This window comes from Bombina bombina, chromosome 8 (genome assembly GCF_027579735.1).
Source record: "Bombina bombina isolate aBomBom1 chromosome 8, aBomBom1.pri, whole genome shotgun sequence".
In the NCBI taxonomy this organism is placed as follows: domain Eukaryota; kingdom Metazoa; phylum Chordata; class Amphibia; order Anura; family Bombinatoridae; genus Bombina; species Bombina bombina.
The window spans coordinates 130,554,943-130,579,001 of NC_069506.1; the positions used below are offsets into that span (position 1 = coordinate 130,554,943).

Here is a 24,059-nt window from a genome sequence, read left to right on the forward strand (position 1 = left end):
TTTGATGGCTAACGCAGAACTCTAAATCTAGGCGTACGTTATTAGGAGCTATACATATTTTTTTCTCTCCATATATTTCTTTGTCAATATATAAGATAAACTTAATAGTCATCTTGAAAGATTGAACTATTTCTCAGTTCATCACAGTATTATTACTATCAACGATGGCTTACTTATTTAATTTACCGTGAGAGGGATAGAACAATCTATTTTATGCATAAAGCGCATCATCATGTGACTATGAGGCCCATTTATAAAGCTCCGAATGGAGCTTGAGGGCCCGTGTTTCTGGCGAGTCTTCAGACTTGCCAGAAACAGCAGTTATGAAGCAGCGGTCTAAAGACCGCTGCTCCATAACCCTGTCCGCCTGCTCTGATGAGGCAGAGAGAGATCGCCACAATTCAACCCGATCGAGTAAGATCGGGTTGATTGACACCCACCTGCTGTTGACCGATTGGCCACGAGTCTGCAGGGGGCAGCGTTGCACCAGCAGCTCACAAGAGCTGCTGGTGCAATGCTGAATATGGATAGCGTATTGCTCTCCGCATTCAGCGATGTCTGTCGGACCGGATCTGCACTGTTGGATCAGGTCCGACAGACATTTGATAAATAGGCCTCTATATGTAAAAGCAGATGCCTGTTTTCTTATAGATAACTTTTAGAAAAGTGACGTCTTTCCTCGCATACTAATACTTAACTATTTCAAAGTTTTTGATATTCATGTTTCTGTTTTTCTGTTCATAGGAGAGATCATTACAATCTCCCACTAAGATGTTAGTTTCCTTTTTTGGCCGCTAGAAGACAATATTGTAAAATCAGAATATATTGTCACATAGTTGCCAACATTGGAGAAAAAAAGTTTTTGTTTTTTATCACTAATCTTAAAAGGATCTATCTCACCTCAATGTCTCCTCTTTTTTTTTTATTTAAACCCCATTATATGCCATAAGCATTAGCCTTTCTTTTATAAAAAGCTATAATTTACCAGATACTGTGTATATATTAAAATACTAATTGTTGGTCCAGTTCTGGCCTTTTTTTAAATATATTTTGTTATATACCTTTCTGATTATTCAGTAGTTTTGAAAACAGACACGTCCTCAAGCACTTTACCATTATATTATCCCTATAATGATGCTTTTATATTACTATGTCTAAATATGTATTGTATGTATGTGTGTATATATATATATATATATATATATATATATGTGTACATATATATGTATGTGTTTTACTGTATATTTACGGTACATATTTAAAATTCCAATGTTCTTCACATACAGGACAATGTTATTTTTATTGTAAATATATATTCCTATATTTATCTGTATATGCCTATATCTGTATATATTCTTACAGATATATAGGTATAGATATCTATTTTACCTTAACATTATCACATATACAGGTGGCCCTCGGTTTACAACGGTTCAATTTACACCGTTTCAGAATAACAACCTTTTTTTCCAGTCATGTGACTGCTATTGAAAAGTATTAAGAAGCAGTGTAAGTACAAATCTTAGCGTATAAGTACAAATCTTAGTACTAACTTTATTTGTTTAATCTATGAACATCATTAATAAAATAGTGGAAATATTAGAACACTTAATGGGGCCAATAGGAAACTAAAGGATGGGAAATACATGGAATATACAGCAGTATTACTGCTGTCAGCGGGACGTAATGCTCCATAGAGGAGAAGGCCTTACTTATTGTAGGCGAAGGTAGAAAATAAGGGAATGAGGGCCATGGACAGAAATAGCTACATACTTTGACCAATAGATTAGTGGTCAACCATTAGCCCAGAATTTATGGTACATGTAGAAACTCATTAATATAAGTATCATTTAGTATGACTGTAAGTCATAAGAAGCAGCACCAGTCCAGGTGCGTTAAGTCCCCTTGGGCTCAGTGTGCCAAGGGTATAAATCCAGCGTGATTCACACTGTAGTAAGAGCTTTGCTCTGTCACCCCCTCATGTAGGTTGGGAATATGATCAATTATGGTATATCTCAAATCTGAGACTTTATGGCCAGCTTCAGCGAAATGTTTCGCCACTGGTTGTTCAGATTCTTTATCTTCTTTTTTCTCCTTTTTATCCAAGGCTGTCCTTATAGCCATTCTATGATTGGCCATCCTTGTCCTCAGTGTGTCCACCGTTTTGCCCATGTAGAAAATCCCACATGGGCAATGAAGTAGATAGACCACGTGTGTTGTAGTACACGTAACACGATGTCTGAGATAGAATTTTTTGTTTTTGTAGGGGTGATTAAACCCACTACAAGTGATGCAACCCAAGCATCTACTACAACCTCTGACTTGTTGGAGGGCACAGGATACTTAAGTGGCGTGAGTGCTTTACCCTATTTGACTTTACACACACACACATATATATATATAGAACATAGGGAGGCACTCTCTGGTATTTTCAAAAAGTATAGTTTTATATAACAGGAGTGTGTTCCTGAAATGTCACGCCTGTTATATTAAACTTCACTTTTTTAAAAGACCAGAGTGTATTATTGAGGTGAGAGTGCTCTCTCTGGACTATATAACTATATATATATATATATATATATATATATATATATATATGATACTGTTAAAGGGACAGTCTACTTCAGAATTTGTATTGTTTAATTCCCCAGTTTTGCATAACTAACATGGTTATATTAATATACTTTTTACCTCTCTGATTATCTTGTATCTAAGCCTCAGTAGACTGCCCCTTTATTTTAGTTCTTTTGACAGGCATATATTTTAGCCAATCAGTGCTGACTCCTAGGAAACTCCATGTGTGTGAGCACAATGTTATCTATATGGCACACATTAACTAGCACCCTCTAGCTGTAAAAAACTATCAAAATGCCCTGGGATACGATGCGGCTTCAAGGACTTAGACATTAGCATATGAGCCTACCTAGGTTTAGCTTTAAACAAAGAATGCCAAGAGAACAAGCAAATTTGATGATAAAAGTACATTGGGAAGTTGTTTAAAATTGCATGCCCTATCTAAATCATGAAAGTTTAATTTTGACTAGACTGTCCCTTTAATGTAAAATATATATCTATACCTATATATCTATAGGAATATGTGAAGAACATTGGAATATGAAATATTCATAACTCCTGTCGTGTTAGCGTGCGAGCCATAAGTGTTAGGTTTTTTTCTTCTGCGCTCTCCAATGAAGTCTAAGAGAAGAATAGGTTAACACATGCAGAAAGATTACTTCTAGTGAAGTTAACGCTTGACCAAAAGTGCTAAATAGCACGCCACTTGTAATCTAGCACTATATATATCCCCACAGAAATTAGTGGCCCAAAATATTGTAATCTTTTCAAAATACCCGTTACTTATTCAGAAAAGGTAATTTATATGAGGTGGCAAGGTTGGCACCAGTTTGTTTGCGATCAAAGCATTGTGCCAGGCTGAGAACATGTGAATTGAATAAAGGGGCTCATGCCCTGTATATATCCACACAGAAATGAGTTGCCCAAAGGATTTTAACCCTTTCAAAAGACCAGTTACTTATTGAAAATGGTAAAATATATGAGGTGACAATGTTGGCACCAGTTTGCTATAAAAAGCTTTGGTCCAGGCTGAGAATGTGTAAATCTTATGAAGAGGTTCACATCCTGTATATATCCACACAGAAATCAGTGGCTCAAAGGATTTTTACCCTCTGAAAATGCCAGTTACTTATTCAGAACAGGTAAAATATATGTAAGTTGCAAGGTTGGCACCAATTTGTTTGTTAGAAATGAGTGGCCCAAAGGATTTTAACCCTAATTCAGAAAAGGTCAAATATATCTGGTTAACAAGGTGTTGGGTCAGGTTGAAAACACATGGATTATATGAAGGGGCTCACACCCTGTATATATCCACTAAGAAGTCAGAGCCCCAAAGGATTTTATTTCTTTCAAAATACCAAAATACTTATTCATAAAATGTAAAATATATTAGGTTGAAGGTTGGCACCAGTTTCATTTTTTTTTACCATAAAAAATGTTGGACCATGTTGAAAACACGTGGATTCTATGAAGGGGCTCATACGCTGTATATTTCCACACAGAAATTAGTGGCCCAGTGGACTTTAATCCTTTTAGTACACAAGTTTTTTTTAATTCAAATCATAAGCAAACGGTGCCATGTTTGCTATCTGCTTATCGCAATAGAACATGATTTTTTTTTTTAATTTAATTTTGTTTAGGTTTTGGGAAAGTATATTAATTAATTTTAAATAAAAAATACTGACAGGTAGTTTGTTTATACACTTTTTATGGCAGATTGAAATCAGTTGCCAGATAAGAAGCTGGCCGAATAAGCCAACTTCAGCCTCATCAGTATATTTTCATTGTTTATTTTGTCCCCCTTCCCCATAATTTAACTCTGAAAATTAGCAATGCTATCCTTTCTGATGAGGACATTTAGGTAAAGATATAAAACAGGAATTAATAGAGACTGAACAAACAGCGCTGAATAAAACATAGGTTTATCCAATAAGGTTTCCACACAGCCTTGTTTGCACAGAGATAAACAGAAAACTAATTCAAACATGGCATTTACCATTACTTTATAGAAATTAAAATACCTTATAGAAACTAATTATTTACACTTATATTTTCAATGTTTACACAACTAATAAAATTGTAATAAATACATCTACATATTATTCTAAGGCTAATTTTTGAGGTGAATACATCATTATGTCTAGCATGTATGTATCGCTTAATTCCCCACTTAGCTTAAAACAAAGATTTCTCTGTGGGGGAAGTCGCCGGCTCCCAGCAGCATAACCTCATCATGCACAAAGACACAGAACTAGTCAGGGGTGCATCTCTTCCCTAACTTCCTTCCCACTTATTGCACAATTATGCAAAAGTGTTGGTTGCTTGCAGGTAGGCAGGCTTAGTATTGTATTTGATCAGGTTGATTTCTGTCCGCGGCCTCAAAGCAGGCGGACAAGTTATGGAGCAATGGTCTTTAGACCGCTGCTTTATAACTTCTGTTTCCGGCGAGCTTGAAAGCTCGCCGTAAACAAGGGGCATCAAGCTCCATACGGAGCTTGATAAATCGGCCACCAAATGTGAACTGAAATCCACTAATAAACACTGACCCACATCTCAAAAACAGGCAATGAGGCAATTTAAGTGACCCATAGTACATTTTGATGAATTAGTGCCCAGTTTTTAATAAACCTATTAAAAACAAGGGCACTTTAATTAATCAAAATTGACATTTCACTGTTTTTTTCAAAAACGTACCTTTTAATCCTGGCAGCCGCTGCAGCACTTCCTCCGCCTGTCGCAAGCCGTCTTTGCGGGTCCAAAATGACGAATCCGGCTTCCTCCAATCACACCGTTGCATCAGGCCAAGATTCCCCCGGGGGGAAGCTGTGATTGGAGGAAGCCTGATTCGTCATTTTTGACATCTACAGAGGCTTCCGATGGCTGGGGGAATCGCTGGAGCGGCATTCAGGATTAAAAGGTAAGTTTTTGAAGAAAACAGTGAAATGTCAATTTTGATGAATTAAAGTGCCCTTGTTTTTAATAGGTTTATTAAAAACCGGGCACTAATTCACGAAAATGGACCTTCACTTTAATATGTTTAAATGAATATATAACCTGAGAGTGATAAGGGTGTGTTTGGAGCAAACTTGACCTCACTGGGTGAATTAGGGCAGAACGAGCTGTGAAACTCTTGTCCTACCTGCTCCTGCTGTACCATTCTGTCTGAGAGGGGGAACCAGCAAAGAAAGACTCAATAAGAGCAACACACAGCCCATTAATTCCCTGAGATTAGCCCCAATTGATTTTATGCATCTGTTAGCAATGGGTGTGGTTGAAACACCTAAACTCAATCATTAGTAGGGGTGTCCACATACTTTTGGACATATTTGGTATATAACTACATATATATATAATCAGATCAGGTAATAAGCACTCACTGGATTTAAGCACAGCACACTTTTATTTGGCAGTGACGTTTCGGGGCATTCACCCCTTCTTCAGACAACGGTTGTCTGAAGAAGGGGTGAATGCCCCGAAACGTCACTGCCAAATAAAAGTGTGCTGTGCTTAAATCCAGTGAGTGCTTATTACCTGATCTGATTGAATATTACTCTAAGCACCCTGGTCTGTGTTTATGGTTGGCAAGTGAGAGTGCACTACTTGGATTCATCATCATCATCATATATATATATATATATATATATATATATATATATATATATAAACAGCAGGTAGGCCATCACTCACGGTTACAGGTTCATCCACCCAGGGTGCTTCCATGATATGAATAAAGGCAGGAAATAAGGATGCACTCATCAGGATTTTTCAATGTTACCATTTAATGTAATGTTTTGGGGTATTATCTCCTTCGTCAGACAAGACAAAATAACAATGTTCAAACATGCAAAATAAAGTGAAAATTATCAATCCTGGGATTGATGGAATGTACACCTGTATAGCACTCTTTCCCTATTTGACAATGGCAAAAATTGGACAAGATATAAGAGTCTGAAGTGGGAGGAGTGCGTTGGGATGTATTAAAATATAACCTTTATTGGTAAATTTAAAAAAAGCAACAACAAACACAATCTACATACATACTTAATTAAAATTACAGGATTGGGTCTAATTGAATTTTTTCCTTTTTCCAGTCAGTTGAAGTGGTTGTGACATATATTGAGAAAAACTTAGACTAATAGTCAGTTTCACGCTATGGTATTCTCAGTAACTGTACATTATTTGAATATTAGTAACACTTGCGTGGTATCCGTAAAGCTGCTATACTCTGATATTGATTCAATTGCTGGTCTAGTATTAGTAATTAGCTATAAAAAGATAGCACTAGGCTAGCTTGAGTTTTGTACTGTTGTTATTCAGGCAGATATGGTGTTATTTCTATCAAGTAACTCGTGTAATTATTATTGTAACAAAGCACTTGAAAAAACGTTCCAGTTGTACCACATTATTTTAATAATTTATTGATATGAAGAATGTGTATGATATATAGTTCATAGTTGACTATACAGGATAACTGTTTGTTACACTTTTGGTCTTGTTTCTGCTACGGTTAACATAATGTTAATAGACTGCTGCTCTTGTTAGCTGCATAAGGAAGATTTCTGTCAGGTGTACACTTGTTCTGCTGACCTTTAGCGTTAAGTGTAACAACTGTATTGGGTAACTTTTTTAGACCAGGCTTCTGTTATAATATTTCACCTAAGCGATTTGTGATTCTATTATCATTATTAGTCCCCCAAGTTATTATATTAAAGTCATACTCTGTTTATTTCATTTTCAGAGTCATAGCAATTATATAAATTGATTACGGTGCTGCTGCAGGATAGCTGCTGTTCGTAAACTTAGTTTAGCTTTGCTTATACTGAAGATTGACTTGTTAATACATATTACCGGACTAAATATTAAGCATTTGGAAGGCTGAGTACTGATCTCAAACAAACAATTTGCCGTATTGTGTGTATATTAATGCTCCGTATTTCTTAACCGCTAGTTTGCAATCAACACTAGGCTCTTACTATATATGCCGGTTCAGTTTGGTAAAGTTAACTTAGCTTAGCTTATGCTAAAGATTAACAGGTTAATACGTGTTGCTGGATTGAATATTATGCATTTTAGAAGGCTGAGTATAGATCTTAAATTAACGTTTTGCGGTATTGAGTATATATTGAGGCTCTGTATTTCTTAACCGCTTGTTTGTAATCAACACTGGGCTCTTACTATAAATGCCGGTTCAATTCCAATTTGTAAAGTTAACTTAGCTTAGCTTACACTGAGGATTAACAAATTGATATGTGTTACCACTTTATTTTTTAAGCATTTTGGAAGGCTAAGTACAGACCTTGAGCTGACAAATAGCGGTATTATGTATATATTAAAGCTCCGTATTTCTTAGCCGTTTGTCTCCAATCAACACTAAGCTCTTACTATAAATGCCGGTTCTGTTTGAAATAACGTTACTGAGTTGTCCCCATTGTAAAATTAATTAAATCAATATTGTGCACAACCACAATTGTTTAAACTATAAAGACCACCATTCCTGCTTTTTTAAAAAAATTGCTAAACGGCATTCAACAAAGAATTCCCTAACATGTTTCGCCACTAACGTGGCTTTTTCAAAGGGTACGGCACGGCCATAGAAGTGTCTTTTTATTGGCTCGCACTGCTCCTCCTATTGGATCTTATTCAGCAAATTAGATGAGTCATTACAACGAGCCAATCACAGAATGAAAGACAGCCTGTATATATCAAAGAAAAAATGTAATTGGATATGGCTGCCTTTTCATTCCTGTATTGTATATAGATTTCCAGTTTCAATGAGATGTCACAAGGAATGTATACGTTTTTTATTTTGTTATTGTTTGGCAAAAAACGATAGAAAAAGAAGAGAGAACGTTGTGAAAAGCAAGACATTAGTATATCTGTTAGATTGTTCTTAAGCATTTCATGCAAAATATATTGTTTATGATTGTTTATTTTGACAGATTCAATTTACAAGTAAAGATAATAAATTGCTCAGTTTAGATCTTTGTGAGGAAATAAGGAAATAAATGACTATTTGCAAATAGTCATTTATTTCCTTATTTCCTCACAAAGATCTAAACTGAGCAATTTATTATCTTTATTTGTAAATTGAATCTGTCAAAATAAACAATCATAAACAATATATTTTGCATGAAATGCTTAAGAACAATCTAACAGATATACTAATGTCTTGCTTTTCACAACGTTCTCTCTTCTTTTTCTATCGTTTTTTGCCAAACAATAACAAAATAAAAAACGTATACATTCCTTGTGACATCTCATTGAAACTGGAAATCTATATACAATACAGGAATGAAAAGGCAGCCATATCCAATTACATTTTTTCTTTGATATATACAGGCTGTCTTTCATTCTGTGATTGGCTCGTTGTAATGACTCATCTAATTTGCTGAATAAGATCCAATAGGAGGAGCAGTGCGAGCCAATAAAAAGACACTTCTATGGCCGCGCCGTACCCTTTGAAAAAGCCACGTTAGTGGCGAAACATGTTAGGGAATTCTTTGTTGAATGCCGTTTAGCAATTTTTAAAAAAAAGCAGGAATGGTGGTCTTTATAGTTTAAACAATTGTGGTTGTGCACAATATTGATTTAATTAATTTTACAATGGGGACAACTCAGTAACGTTATTTCAAACAGAACCGGCATTTATAGTAAGAGCTTAGTGTTGATTGGAGACAAACGGCTAAGAAATACGGAGCTTTAATATATACATAATACCGCTATTTGTCAGCTCAAGGTCTGTACTTAGCCTTCCAAAATGCTTAAAAAATAAAGTGGTAACACATATCAATTTGTTAATCCTCAGTGTAAGCTAAGCTAAGTTAACTTTACAAATTGGAATTGAACCGGCATTTATAGTAAGAGCCCAGTGTTGATTACAAACAAGCGGTTAAGAAATACAGAGCCTCAATATATACTCAATACCGCAAAACGTTAATTTAAGATCTATACTCAGCCTTCTAAAATGCATAATATTCAATCCAGCAACACGTATTAACCTGTTAATCTTTAGCATAAGCTAAGCTAAGTTAACTTTACCAAACTGAACCGGCATATATAGTAAGAGCCTAGTGTTGATTGCAAACTAGCGGTTAAGAAATACGGAGCATTAATATACACACAATACGGCAAATTGTTTGTTTGAGATCAGTACTCAGCCTTCCAAATGCTTAATATTTAGTCCGGTAATATGTATTAACAAGTCAATCTTCAGTATAAGCAAAGCTAAACTAAGTTTACGAACAGCAGCTATCCTGCAGCAGCACCGTAATCAATTTATATAATTGCTATGACTCTGAAAATGAAATAAACAGAGTATGACTTTAATATAATAACTTGGGGGACTAATAATGATAATAGAATCACAAATCGCTTAGGTGAAATATTATAACAGAAGCCTGGTCTAAAAAAGTTACCCAATACAGTTGTTACACTTAACGCTAAAGGTCAGCAGAACAAGTGTACACCTGACAGAAATCTTCCTTATGCAGCTAACAAGAGCAGCAGTCTATTAACATTATGTTAACCGTAGCAGAAACAAGACCAAAAGTGTAACAAACAGTTATCCTGTATAGTCAACTATGAACTATATATCATACACATTCTTCATATCAATAAATTATTAAAATAATGTGGTACAACTGGAACGTTTTTTCAAGTGCTTTGTTACAATAATAATTACACGAGTTACTTGATAGAAATAACACCATATCTGCCTGAATAACAACAGTACAAAACTCAAGCTAGCCTAGTGCTATCTTTTTATAGCTAATTACTAATACTAGACCAGCAATTGAATCAATATCAGAGTATAGCAGCTTTACGGATACCACGCAAGTGTTACTAATATTCAAATAATGTACAGTTACTGAGAATACCATAGCGTGAAACTGACTATTAGTCTAAGTTTTTCTCAATATATGTCACAACCACTTCAACTGACTGGAAAAAGGAAAAAATTCAATTAGACCCAATCCTGTAATTTTAATTAAGTATGTATGTAGATTGTGTTTGTTGTTGCTTTTTTTAAATTTACCAATAAAGGTTATATTTTAATACATCCCAACGCACTCCTCCCACTTCAGACTCTTATATCTTGTCCAATTTTTGCCATTGTCAAATAGGGAAAGAGTGCTATACAGGTGTACATTCCATCAATCTCAGGATTGATAATTTTCGTTTCAAATAACCAGTACACAGCACCTCAGCCGCTTTGCAAGACAATATACCTGGATCATAGATAGATTTATATAAATATATTATATTAATCAATCCAGAGAACAATAGGCTACCCTATTTTGTAAATTTGTGCAGTGCCATTAGTATTTTAGTTTTCTTTGTTGAATTTTTCACCTAGTTCGCTAGGTGTGACTAATAGAGCACGCAAGTGTGACTTAAAAACATTAATAAGATGGCTAACAAATTGGAACAAGACAGAATAACCAGAAACAATAAACGTCTAATAGATTTTCAAGAGGTTTTTAATGAATCACAGTCTCCTAACACAGAACCAACACCAGATAGACTGGATCAACTCTTACGAGAACTTCATAAAAATCTTTATAAGCAAGACAAAGTATGGTGGAATCACCATTTTTTTGACAAGTATATCGAACGAAAATTGATCCCTAGAGGCCTCAGAATACAACTCTTCCCTGCCTTTGAATTTAAACAAAAAGAACTAACTATAGAATGGGAAGAAGCGTTGTCTGAGTGCTCCAACAGACTAATGAACATTCTTATTAAACATGATACTGCAGAATATGAGAGATTAGAAGAGTTGATAAAATTACAAAATGAACAACTGAAACAATTTGAGACACTAAAAGAATTTGAAACCTCCTATAAAAAATATCAGAAAGAACTTGATAGATACGAGGCAGAAATTAAACAAACTAAAATGGGGAAATTGAACAGAGATGTTGAAGATTTTCAAAATAATAGGGTATACAGATGGAGAAGAAAATTCAATTCTAACATCTCTACAAACCGTCAAAAAGTAACCATCATACAAAGTGATACAGAGACAGAAGGTGAAGAATCTGATAACCCTATTGAGGAAGCAACCCCAGAGCGACCTACTACTTCTGCCCCAGTACAATCAGAAAACAGAAAGAGGAAAGGTTTTTTAGAGGAAGGTACCAATATAAATCCAGACCCACCAGAAGAGGTAGGGGGGGCAAACAAAAAAGTAACAAGAACCAGGAGTGTCAGAGACACCAGACACAGCAACAAACCTTACAAAAGGAGCCCCAGTCCTTTCTCCAAAATCAAATTGAAACAATGAAAGTGTTAAATCTATCTAACAAAATGTTGTCAGAAGACCATCTATCTCTATTATCCAAAGGGTTATCTTTTTGTCCAAATACATCTCTTGACAAGTTTGAAAATATTAAAGATATACAATTGTTTCTAAGAAAATTATTGTTACGTAAACAATACACAGACATCAAAAATCAGCAAGAACCAAACTTAGAGAATCAATGGACAATAGAGGATCTAACAGTATTACAGGATTTGGAAGATCTACTAAAAGAAAATGAAACAGAAGGCGGCACAAATTGGCGCAACAGCCTAATCAATAAATCCAAATACATACCCAAATCCTCTATGAGCCCAAGTGTTCAAATCTTTAATAATATTGTCTGCAAAGAGATATCGAATTTACAAATTAAATCCCCTCCAATGAATCTAAATAAAGGTGAAAAACGTGCTTTAGCCGAAATTCAACAATGGGATGATATCATAGTCCGCCAAGCGGACAAAGGTGGCAACATCGTTCTCTGGCCTAGAGAGATGTATCTAAAAGAGGCCAACTCACAGCTAACTAATGAATCATGTTATAAAAAATTGTGGAGCAATCCAACGGAACAGTTTCTCACACAATATAAGGATCTCATTACTCAAGCCAAGATGAACAATATTATCAGTGAAAAAGAGAAGAAATTCTTGACTGTAAACCATCCGAAAATAGCCACCTTTTATATGATCCCCAAGGTACACAAAAATGCTAAACACCCTCCGGGCCGTCCCATAGTGTCTGGAAATGAAAATTTGACAGAAAAAGCAAGCAAATATATTGACCAGCGATTAAGAGAATTTCTAACAGAGATTCCTTCATATATAAAAGACACAATGGAGACACTCCAGCAGTTACAAGATATCCAATTAGGACCCACATCTTGGCTTGTCACCGCCGATGTAGAGGCCCTTTATACAAGTATTCAACATGAATTAGGGCTGGAAGCAGTTCAATACTACCTTAACCTAGAAACAGAAGAGGATGATAATCACAATAAATTTGTGATGAAATTACTTGAATTTGTGCTCAAAAAGAACTACTTTGTCTTCAATGACCAATTCTATCTGCAAACAAGGGGGACAGCCATGGGGACAGCATGTGCACCCACGTACGCCAACCTATTTCTAGGTTGGTGGGAGCCCAATACTGTCTTTGTTGACAACAATGATGACTATACTAAACATATCCCCCTCTGGCTAAGATATATAGATGACATTCTCCTAATTTGGGAAGGACCCAAAGAAAAACTGGACAGGTTTCTAAAAATTCTAAACCAAAACAGACTAAATATCAAACTGACTTATGAATGCAGCCAGACTGAAATATCTTTTTTAGATTTGAGAATCTTTAAAAAAAAGTAATGGCATGTTGGGAACTGATTTATACAGAAAGAAAACAGCCACTAATACCATTCTGTATAATACAAGCGCACATGCACCGTGTACAATCAAATCCCTACCAACAGGAGAATTCCTACGAGTCAAAAGAAACTGTTCAGAGCCTGATCTATATAAAATTAGAGAACAAGAAACAACAGATCGCCTTAGCCAGAGGGGGTACAGTAAATCTCTAATCAAAAAAGCAAAGGATAGAGCAAGAAAAACAGAACGCCAGAATTTATTGAAACCTAAGACCCGCACCAATGATAGTAAAACCAGATTAGTGTTGACGTATAACACACAGAGCAAGGAGATAATTCAAATAATTAATAAACACTGGCATATCCTTCAGGCAGATAATACTCTGGATCAATTTATAGGTTCCAAAGCAGATATTAGCTACCGACGCACAAAAAACTTGAAAGATCTAGTGAGCCCCAGCCATTATACTCGTAAAAAGAGCACAACTGGTAGTGGCATACAAAAAGGTTCATACCCTTGTGGGAATTGCATCAGCTGCAAATTCCTGAAAAAAACAACATCAATTACGGATAGATTTGACAAAAAATATTTGATTAAATCTTTCATTAATTGCAATACTACTGGGGTAATTTATGCCTTACAGTGCAAGTGTCCCAAAACCTATGTAGGGATGACGACACGTAAATTACGAACAAGACTGCAAGAACATGTGCGGAATATCAGAAATGCAGCCAAAGATTTAAAGAACAAGAAGGCCATTACTTCAGTAGCACAACATTTTTATAAATTCCATCAAGGAAAGGCAGAAGGGCTAAAATGCTTTGGCATATACAAAGTTAATCTTGGAATTAGAGGTGGAGATAAGGAAACAACCTTACTTCAACATGAAAGCAGATGGATTTATCTGCTCAATTCTATACAGCCCAATGGGCTAAATGAACATAATAACTATTTCTCATATCTGTAGATATAAAGCAGATGACAATAATTTAGAAAAATACAAAAGAATTTAACGGAAACAAGAAACTGATCAAACTAGGAAAATCTAGTAGTGGAAACTGTAATATATATATATTACAATACTTATTACAATACTTATTATAAGTATTGTATGTTTATTGCAGGACTTATTGCAATACTTATTACAATATATTACAATATTTACACAGATAACCAACTCACCAATCACTATTATCATTTTTATTGAATTCAAACTCACTATTTGTTTTTGACACTTACATTTCACACCCCAAATCACATATCACTGTGAAGATAAATAATTATTTATCACCTGTACACATTTATTGTTTTAAAAAAAAAAAAAAAAAAAAAATTAAAAAAAAAAAACAATGGATGTCATATTCCATTCCATTTATTTATTTATTTATTCTATTTTTCAACCACATTTAATGCAACCCAATATCACCTTAAGAAATAGGGTATATTATTTAGACCCTCTTATTCTATATTCACATTTATTATTATTATTTTTTAGAAATCATGCCACAATTATCTTTCCAAACCAACACAATTTTTGGATCCATATTGAGTCAATAAAATAAGACTCTTATTTTGAAGCATATAGTTTTTATAATGTCACTATACACGAGAAATATTAGACACCTTTACCTGCATCAAAACTATAGTATGCAGTGATACTACCATTGACAACCAAAGTTTTTACATGTGTCCTGTATTGAGTATACAATAACATGTCAAACTGCAAAATCATAGAAGCAATCACTAAGACTTTATTAAAATGTTTCTAGATGTCTGTTTAAAATTAACAATCTATCTGTGTATTTCATTTATTTTGCATTTATGCACATTTTTTTCGGATAATTACATTGTAGTTTAAAATGATAACAATGTTGCAAATAGTCATTTATTTCCTTATTTCCTCACAAAGATCTAAACTGAGCAATTTATTATCTTTACTTGTAAATTGAATCTGTCAAAATAAACAATCATAAACAATATATTTTGCATGAAATGCTTAAGAACAATCTAACAGATATACTAATGTCTTGCTTTTCACAACGTTCTCTCTTCTTTTTCTATCGTTTTTTGCCAAACAATAACAAAATAAAAAACGTATACATTCCTTGTGACATCTCATTGAAACTGGAAATCTATATACAATACAGGAATGAAAAGGCAGCCATATCCAATTACATTTTTTCTTTGATATATACAGGCTGTCTTTCATTCTGTGATTGGCTCGTTGTAATGACTCATCTAATTTGCTGAATAAGATCCAATAGGAGGAGCAGTGCGAGCCAATAAAAAGACACTTCTATGGCCGCGCCGTACCCTTTGAAAAAGCCACGTTAGTGGCCAAACATGTTAGGGAATTCTTTGTTGAATGCCGTTTAGCAATTTTTAAAAAAAAGCAGGAATGGTGGTCTTTATAGTTTAAACAATTGTGGTTGTGCACAATATTGATTTAATTAATTTTACAATGGGGACAACTCAGTAACGTTATTTCAAACAGAACCGGCATTTATAGTAAGAGCTTAGTGTTGATTGGAGACAAACGGCTAAGAAATACGGAGCTTTAATATATACATAATACCGCTATTTGTCAGCTCAAGGTCTGTACTTAGCCTTCCAAAATGCTTAAAAAATAAAGTGGTAACACATATCAATTTGTTAATCCTCAGTGTAAGCTAAGCTAAGTTAACTTTACAAATTGGAATTGAACCGGCATTTATAGTAAGAGCCCAGTGTTGATTACAAACAAGCGGTTAAGAAATACAGAGCCTCAATATATACTTAATACCGCAAAACGTTAATTTAAGATCTATACTCAGCCTTCTAAAATGCATAATATTCAATCCAGCAACACGTATTAACCTGTTAATCTTTAGCATAAGCTAAGCTAAGTTAACTTTACCAAACTGAACCGGCATATATAGTAAGAGCCTAGTGTTGATTGCAAACTAGCGGTTAAGAAATACGGAGCATTAATATACACACAATACGGCAAATTGTTTGTTTGAGATCAGTACTCAGCCTTCCAAATGCTTAATATTTAGTCCGGTAATATGTATTAACAAGTCAATCTTCAGTATAAGCAAAGCTAAACTAAGTTTACGAACAGCAGCTATCCTGCAGCAGCACCGTAATCAATTTATATAATTGCTATGACTCTGAAAATGAAATAAACAGAGTATGACTTTAATATAATAACTTGGGGGACTAATAATGATAATAGAATCACAAATCGCTTAGGTGAAATATTATAACAGAAGCCTGGTCTAAAAAAGTTACCCAATACAGTTGTTACACTTAACGCTAAAGGTCAGCAGAACAAGTGTACACCTGACAGAAATCTTCCTTATGCAGCTAACAAGAGCAGCAGTCTATTAACATTATGTTAACCGTAGCAGAAACAAGACCAAAAGTGTAACAAACAGTTATCCTGTATAGTCAACTATGAACTATATATCATACACATTCTTCATATCAATAAATTATTAAAATAATGTGGTACAACTGGAACGTTTTTTCAAGTGCTTTGTTACAATAATAATTACACGAGTTACTTGATAGAAATAACACCATATCTGCCTGAATAACAACAGTACAAAACTCAAGCTAGTATTCAAATAATGTACAGTTACTGAGAATACCATAGCGTGAAACTGACTATTAGTCTAAGTTTTTCTCAATATATGTCACAACCACTTCAACTGACTGGAAAAAGGAAAAAATTCAATTAGACCCAATCCTGTAATTTTAATTAAGTATGTATGTAGATTGTGTTTGTTGTTGCTTTTTTTAAATTTACCAATAAAGGTTATATTTTAATACATCCCAACGCACTCCTCCCACTTCAGACTCTTATATCTTGTCCAATTTTTGCCATTGTCAAATAGGGAAAGAGTGCTATACAGGTGTACATTCCATCAATCCCAGGATTGATAATTTTCGTTTCAAATAACCAGTACACAGCACCTCAGCCGCTTTGCAAGACAATATACCTGGATCATAGATAGATTTATATAAATATATTATATTAATCAATCCAGAGAACAATAGGCTACCCTATTTTGTAAATTTGTGCAGTGCCATTAGTATTTTAGTTGTCTATGCAAAATAAAGTGCCTTTTAAACTAACCCCAGTGATACAGTTCCAGGTCACCTGTGATGCCACTGCCACTGGCACAAATCAACAGGTGAAGACCCCCTTACTGTACTCCCATTACGTGAAGTTTATAAAACCTAAATCACCCAAATAACCTATACCAAATACACATATACCGTATCTACAGCAGATCCTATAATCAAAAAGACCCCAAGTATAGAGAAACCATAGTACGTGAAAGGTCATGAGTACCATGGGCAGATCGTGGCCGTCAGGAGGTTGTCATAGCAACCAAACAAACATACAGCCCCCAAGGCAATGGGTATGGCATCTCATGGCCAATCAGGTATCTACAAAAATGGAGGAGCGCCCACCACCATCCAATGCAAAGAGCATGTAAAAAACAATATTGTAACAGACTCAGATAGCATACAATACGATTGAAATACAATGAAACATCACAACAAAATATCGCCCATAAATATAAGGATCGTAATCCCATCATGTAACAACTAAGCGCTGCAAATTCAAAGTGAACCTCAAGAGTAACATAATTTTAACAGATCATAAGAATGCATTATTCTAATCCAATCAGAACGTTGGAAGCCCGGGACATTATTGATTAACAACGACTACAAATCACTATAAGGTGGTGGCCACTCAGCAAACCGAGTTGTAGCTAGGTTGCAGTCTCATACCGCGTAGACTAGGACAAATATATCCCACCAATTAACAGAGCAAACCATCATAATTAAATTAGGTTGTTGCACTATTGCCCAATCACAATGCGGACATAGAAAAAATAGCAAAAAATAATAATGGACAGGCAGGGCTCCATGAAATAGAGGCTATGGGGAGGGAACCAAAAATTATAATATAATATTAGATAAGTATTATTCCTGAACATAGAGGTGGCAATAAAGAATTAAACTATAATACGCACCCAGACTACAAAGACTAAAAGCTATGCAGTGTATACTCACAACATGGTGCTATGCATACAGCATCGATGGTGTATACCATCCACATCAAAATAATATACCAACAGAGATGAATAAGGATACATCAAAAGATATAACAAAATGCATGTTTGAACACTGTTATTTTGTCTTGTCTGACGAATACCCCGAAACGTTACATTAAATGGTAACATTGAAAAATCCTGGCAAGTGCATCCTTATTTCCTGCCTTTATATATATATATCAAGGCTGGCTCAAGATATTGTGCTGCCTGGGTCCAAGAATGCAATGACGCCTCCTCGCCAGTAGTACCATCACTGATTAGCATTTCAACCTACTAGCCTGGCCGCTGACCTTACTAAGAATACCTGTTTACCTGCAGGCAACCAATGCTTATGCACAATAAGTGGTCAGGAAGTTAGGTAAGAGATGTACTTGTCCCACTTTGAATGTCGCCTCTGGCCAGTAGTGTATCTTTGTGCATGACGAGTTTATGCTGCTGAGAGCCTGGGACTTCCCCTACGGAGACAGAGGAGTGGTCTGAGTCTGAAAGTGACTGACTCAGTCACAGATGTGCTGCCCCTTGACAAGTGCTGCCTGGGTGTGTTGGACCCACTTGGCCCATGGTTTAACCAGTTCTAGTGTATATAGATTATTTGATCTACTGTATATACATATATAGATTATTTTATCTAATTGAATAATAATAATGTTAATGTAAGAATTTTAAGTTCTCAATCAGATGTGAAAAAGCAGGGAAATTCCTAGTTTCAGTACTGGCTTAATTAAAATTCAAGCTTAAACTCTGCATTGTTCCCAGAAAAAGTACCTTTTGTTGTTAAATAAAATGCTCCTGGGTACATTTGTTTTCATATCAACTTATATGAGGAAGTAAGTCTTGATCAGATAACTGATAACAACTGCAAAACGGTGCACTTTATTTTAACATTTTAACCAAATCTAGCCTTATTGTCTGCAGAGTTATGCCCAGTTTGTCTCCTAACAATGAGGCAAATAGGGAAAAACAATAACATTAAAAAGGATGTTAATGTGTTTCAAAATTGTTTCGATTTGTCTGATATGTTGTTTTTTTTTATAGCAACACAACAGAAATGTCTTGTAATTACAAGGTGCTTACTGTCCCTTTAAGTTTCAGGTTTTTACCAAGCAAGATCTAAAACTGAACATTTCTCTCCTTTTTCATGTGTTTGCCATTTTTATTATATGCATTTTTTTCCTCATCATTTTTCTTTGTTAATTAAATAGAAAGTAAAATACCTTTATGGGAGTCTCGAAAAAGCAAAGGCAGAGATTTAGAAAGGGCCGGACGGACACTCCCATGAACCGGTCCGCCCAGCATCGCAGCCAGCAGGCAGCAATACACTGCCCACATTTAACATTGTACACTATGCTAAGAGTGCAATGCCACCCCCTGCTCAAACGCAGCCAATCGCAAGTGAGCAGGTGTTGTCAATCACCCCTGTCAGACTTGTCTGGGGTGATTACAAACCAGCAACTCAGAGGTGGTGTATAGTTTAAAGAACCGACCACTGGTTCTTAAGTATCGGCTGCAGGCTCGCTCATGCAAGCTTGAAAACGAAGATCTCTAAAGCTGCATGACCCAGCTTCATAAATCTCAGTCTTAGCTTTTTTTTCAGATTTAAGAAACATAAAAAAATGAATTTTGCATGCTAGGAAAAACATTTCACAATAGTTTTAAAAGGGTCATTTTTTTAAATGGACAAACCCCCAAACTTTACATGATTCAGAGAGAGCATATCATTTTAAACAACACTCCTATTTACTTCATTATCAATTTTGCTTTATTCTCTTAAGGTATACTTTATTGAAGAAGCAGTAATATATTACAGGGAGCTAGCTGAACACTTTGGTAAGCCAATGACAAGATGCATATATGTGCAGCCACCAATTAGCACCTAGCTCCCAGCTCCTGAGCCTACCTAGGTATGCTTTTCAACAAAAGAATACAGAGAGAACAAAGCAAATTAGATAATAGAAGTACATTGGAAACATTTTACCATTGTATTCTTTGTCTAAATCATGAAATAATTTTTTGGGGTTTCATGTCCCTTTAAGTTATTTTTGTGATTTATATTTTTCACTGTGATCAGGTTGGCTGTAGTTATAGTGAACTGAAGTTAAATCAAAACGGAAACTTTCATGATTCAGATAGTGCATGTCATTTTAAACAACTTTCCAATTTACTTCTATCATCAAATGTGCTCCATTCTCTTGGCATCCTTTGTTGAAGGAGCAGAGATGCACTAATGGTAGCTTGCTGCTGATTCGTTGTTCAACATATATACCTCTTGTCATTGGTTCAACTAAAAATACTCATCTAGTTTCTGGTTGTGCATTGCTGCTCCTTCAGCAAAAGATACCAAGAGAATTAATCAAATTTGATAATAGAAGTAAATTGGAACATTGATTAAAATGCTATGCTCTATAGGGATCATGTAAGAAAACTCTAGGATTTTTGGATCTTCCTTTAAACAAATTTACAATATTATGTATGATGTTCTTTCATCTATTTTATAGTTTTAAATTTGTTCTCATCAGCTATCACAATTTTACTTTTTACTGTGGATTTGTTGAATACAAAATCATTTTATGTGCAATGTATTTTAGATAAAAAAAGGAAATTTATTTAAATAATTTAGAAGCAATATATTTCTTCATTTCACGTTTCACATCTTTGTTTCTCAAACTATATATAAATGGGTTAACCGTAGGCGTAAAGACTGTGTACAAAATTGCTGCCACTTTGTCGCTAGCAATAGCGTACGATGATGATGGACGAAAGTATATGCAAATCATTGTTCCATAGAAAAGAATAACAGAAGTCAAGTGAGCTGAGCAAGTGGAAAATGCTGCTTCCTGTTTAGTAAAAGAGCTAATTTTTATGATAGTCCATATGATATGGATGTAAGAGATCAAAGTCAATAAAAATGGCAATGCAACAATCAAAGAGCCTTCAGTAAAGATAACAAGTTTATTAACTGTTATATCTGAGCAAGACAGTTTATAAAGAGGAGTCAGATCACAGAAGAAATGTTGGATGATGTGAGATTTACAAAATGACAGTCTTGCAATCAGAAGAGTATGAAGAACAGAGTTGGTTAAATTAGTAATCCAGGAAATTGCAACCATCTGAATGCAGAGCGTTCTGCTCATTATTGTTACATAGTGCAAAGGTTTACACACAGCTACATATCGGTCATAGGCCATAAGAGTTAGGATAAAACATTCTACTCCAGCAAAAGAAATAAAGAAATAAACTTGTGCAATGCAACCTATGAATGATATAGTTTTCTTTTCATCTAACAAGTTATGAAGCAGTTGGGGTATAACCACTGATATGAGGCTCATGTCGGTTACTGATAGGTTGCTCAGGAAAAAGTACATTGGTGAATGTAATTTGGGTGAAGCTAATGTTATTAATACAATAAGAGTGTTTCCCATAAGACATATCACATAAACAGTCAAAAAGACCACAAAAAAGAGAATTTGATGATCATTATGGTCTGAGAATCCTTCAAGAATGAAGTCTGTTGTAGATAAGATGGTGGAAATATTCATATTTGTTGGATTTTTTTCATCTTCAGACAAACCAATCAGGAAGATAGGATCCAAGAGGATGTTGGGTAAAAGAAAGAAAGTTGATTTAATATGAGTTATCTAATTCATAAACATGAGTATGGTTCTTAAAGGGAGACTGAACCCATATTTCTCTTGTAAGGTGTATCCAGTCCACGGATCATCCATTACTTGTGGGATATTCTCCTTCCCAACAGGAAGCTGCAAGAGGATCACCCACAGCAGAGCTGTCTATATAGCTCCTCCCCCAACTGCCACCTCCAGTCATTCTCTTGCAGCTCTCGACAAGCATGGAAGCAGTTAGAGAGATGTGGTGTAATTTAGTTGTTTTTCTTCAATTCAAGAGTTTGTTATTTTTAAATGGTACCGGAGTTGTACTATTTTGGTCTCAGGCAGAAAATAGAAGAAGAGTCTGCCTGTGGTCTCTGATGATCTTAGCAGGTTGTAACTAAGATCCATTACTGTTCTCACACATAACTGAAGAGAGAGGTAACTTCAGCTTGGGGAATGGCGTGCAGGGTATCCTGCTATGAGGTATGTGCAGTCTAAATTTTTCTAGAGAAATGTATATGCTAGAAAATGCTGTTGATACCGGATTTATTTAAGGTAAGCCTGATTACAGTGATTTAATAACGACTAGTATCATGCTTACTATTAGAGGTAACACTCTTATTATTTTTTCAAATTACTGAAATATAAGACGTTTGCTGGGAGTGCTTAAACGTTTTTTATATGCTGTTTGGTGATAAAACTTTATTGGGGCCCAGTTTTTCCACATGGCTGGCTAAAATTTGCCTAGGAATAGTTTTGTTAGGCCTCTCACTGTGTAGACAGGAGTGGGAGGGGCCTAATTCGCGCCTAAATGCGCATTAGCTTTTGCAGACTGAGACATCCAGTTTCCTTGAAGGAGTTCCCTGAATGCTTAGGACCTCTCTGAAGGGTTTTTGGGCTTTCCAAAGTAGTTTGTATGGCAAGGTAGGGCCACAGCAGAGCTGTGGCAGTTTGTTGTGACTGTTAAAAAACGTCTATTTCATTTTTTTGATCCGTTTTTGAAACTAAGGGGTTAATCATCCATTTGCAAGTGGGTGCGATGCTCTGTTAGCCTATTATACACACTGTAAAAAATTTGTTTGATTTACTGCTTTTTTTCACTGTTTTTCAAATTCTGACCTTTTTTTATTTTTCTTAAAGGCACAGTACCGTTTTTATTTTTTGCTTGTTAACTTTCTGTAAAGTGTTTTCCAAGCTTGCTGGTCTCATTGCTAGTCTGTTTAAACATGTCTGACATAGAGGAAACTCCTTGTTCATTATGTTTAGAAGCCATGGTGGAACCCCCTCTTAGAATGTGTACCAAATGTACTGATTTCACTTTAAGTTATAAAGACCATATTCTGTCTTTAAAAGATTTATCACCAGAGGAATCTGACAAGGGGGAAGTTATGCCGACTAACTCACCCCGCGTGTCAGAGCCTTTGACTCCCGCTCAAGGGACTCACGCTCAAGTGGCGCCAAGTACATCTAGCGGGCCCATGGCGTTTACTTTACAAGACATGGCGGCAGTCATGGATAATACACTGTCAGCGGTATTATCCAGACTACCTGGGTTACGAGGAAAGCGAGACAGCTCTGGGGTTAGAAGAAATACAGAGCACTCTGAAGCTTTAATAGCTATGTCTGATACCCCCTCACAATATGCAGAAGCTGAGGAAGGAGAGCTTCTTTCTGTGGGTGATGTGTCTGACTCAGGGAAGATGATTCAACCTGATTCTGATATGGCAATATTTAAATTTAAGCTTGAACACCTCCGCGTGTTACTCAGGGAGGTTTTAGCTACTCTGAATGACTGCAACACCATTGCAGTGCCAGAGAAATTGTGCAGATTGGATAAATACTATGCAGTGCCTGTTTTCTCTGATGTTTTTCCAATACCTAAAAGGTTTTCAGAAATTATTACTAAGGAATGGGATAGACCAGGTGTACCGTTCTCTCCACCTCCTATTTTTAAGAAATTGTTTCCAATAGATGCCGCCACACGGGACTTATGGCAAATGGTCCCTAAGGTGGAGGGAACAGTTTCTATCCTAGCTAAGCGTACTACTATCCCCATTGAGGACAGTTGTGCTTTCTTAGATCCAATGGATAAAAAGTTAGAGGG

At 35.5% G+C, this 24,059-nt stretch overlaps 1 protein-coding gene across 1 annotated transcript; it reads right to left on the bottom strand.

Annotated features, from left to right (window-relative positions):
- Positions 1-20,834: 20,834 nt before the first annotated feature.
- LOC128638861 (olfactory receptor 1J4-like) lies at positions 20,835-21,886 on the bottom strand. Its single transcript, XM_053690992.1, has 2 exons — positions 20,977-21,886; positions 20,835-20,905 (listed from the first exon to the last, which is right to left on the bottom strand). Exons 1-2 carry the CDS (start codon positions 21,884-21,886, stop codon positions 20,835-20,837), a joined length of 981 nt encoding a protein of 326 aa, XP_053546967.1.
- Between the last annotated feature and the right edge of the window lie 2,173 nt (positions 21,887-24,059).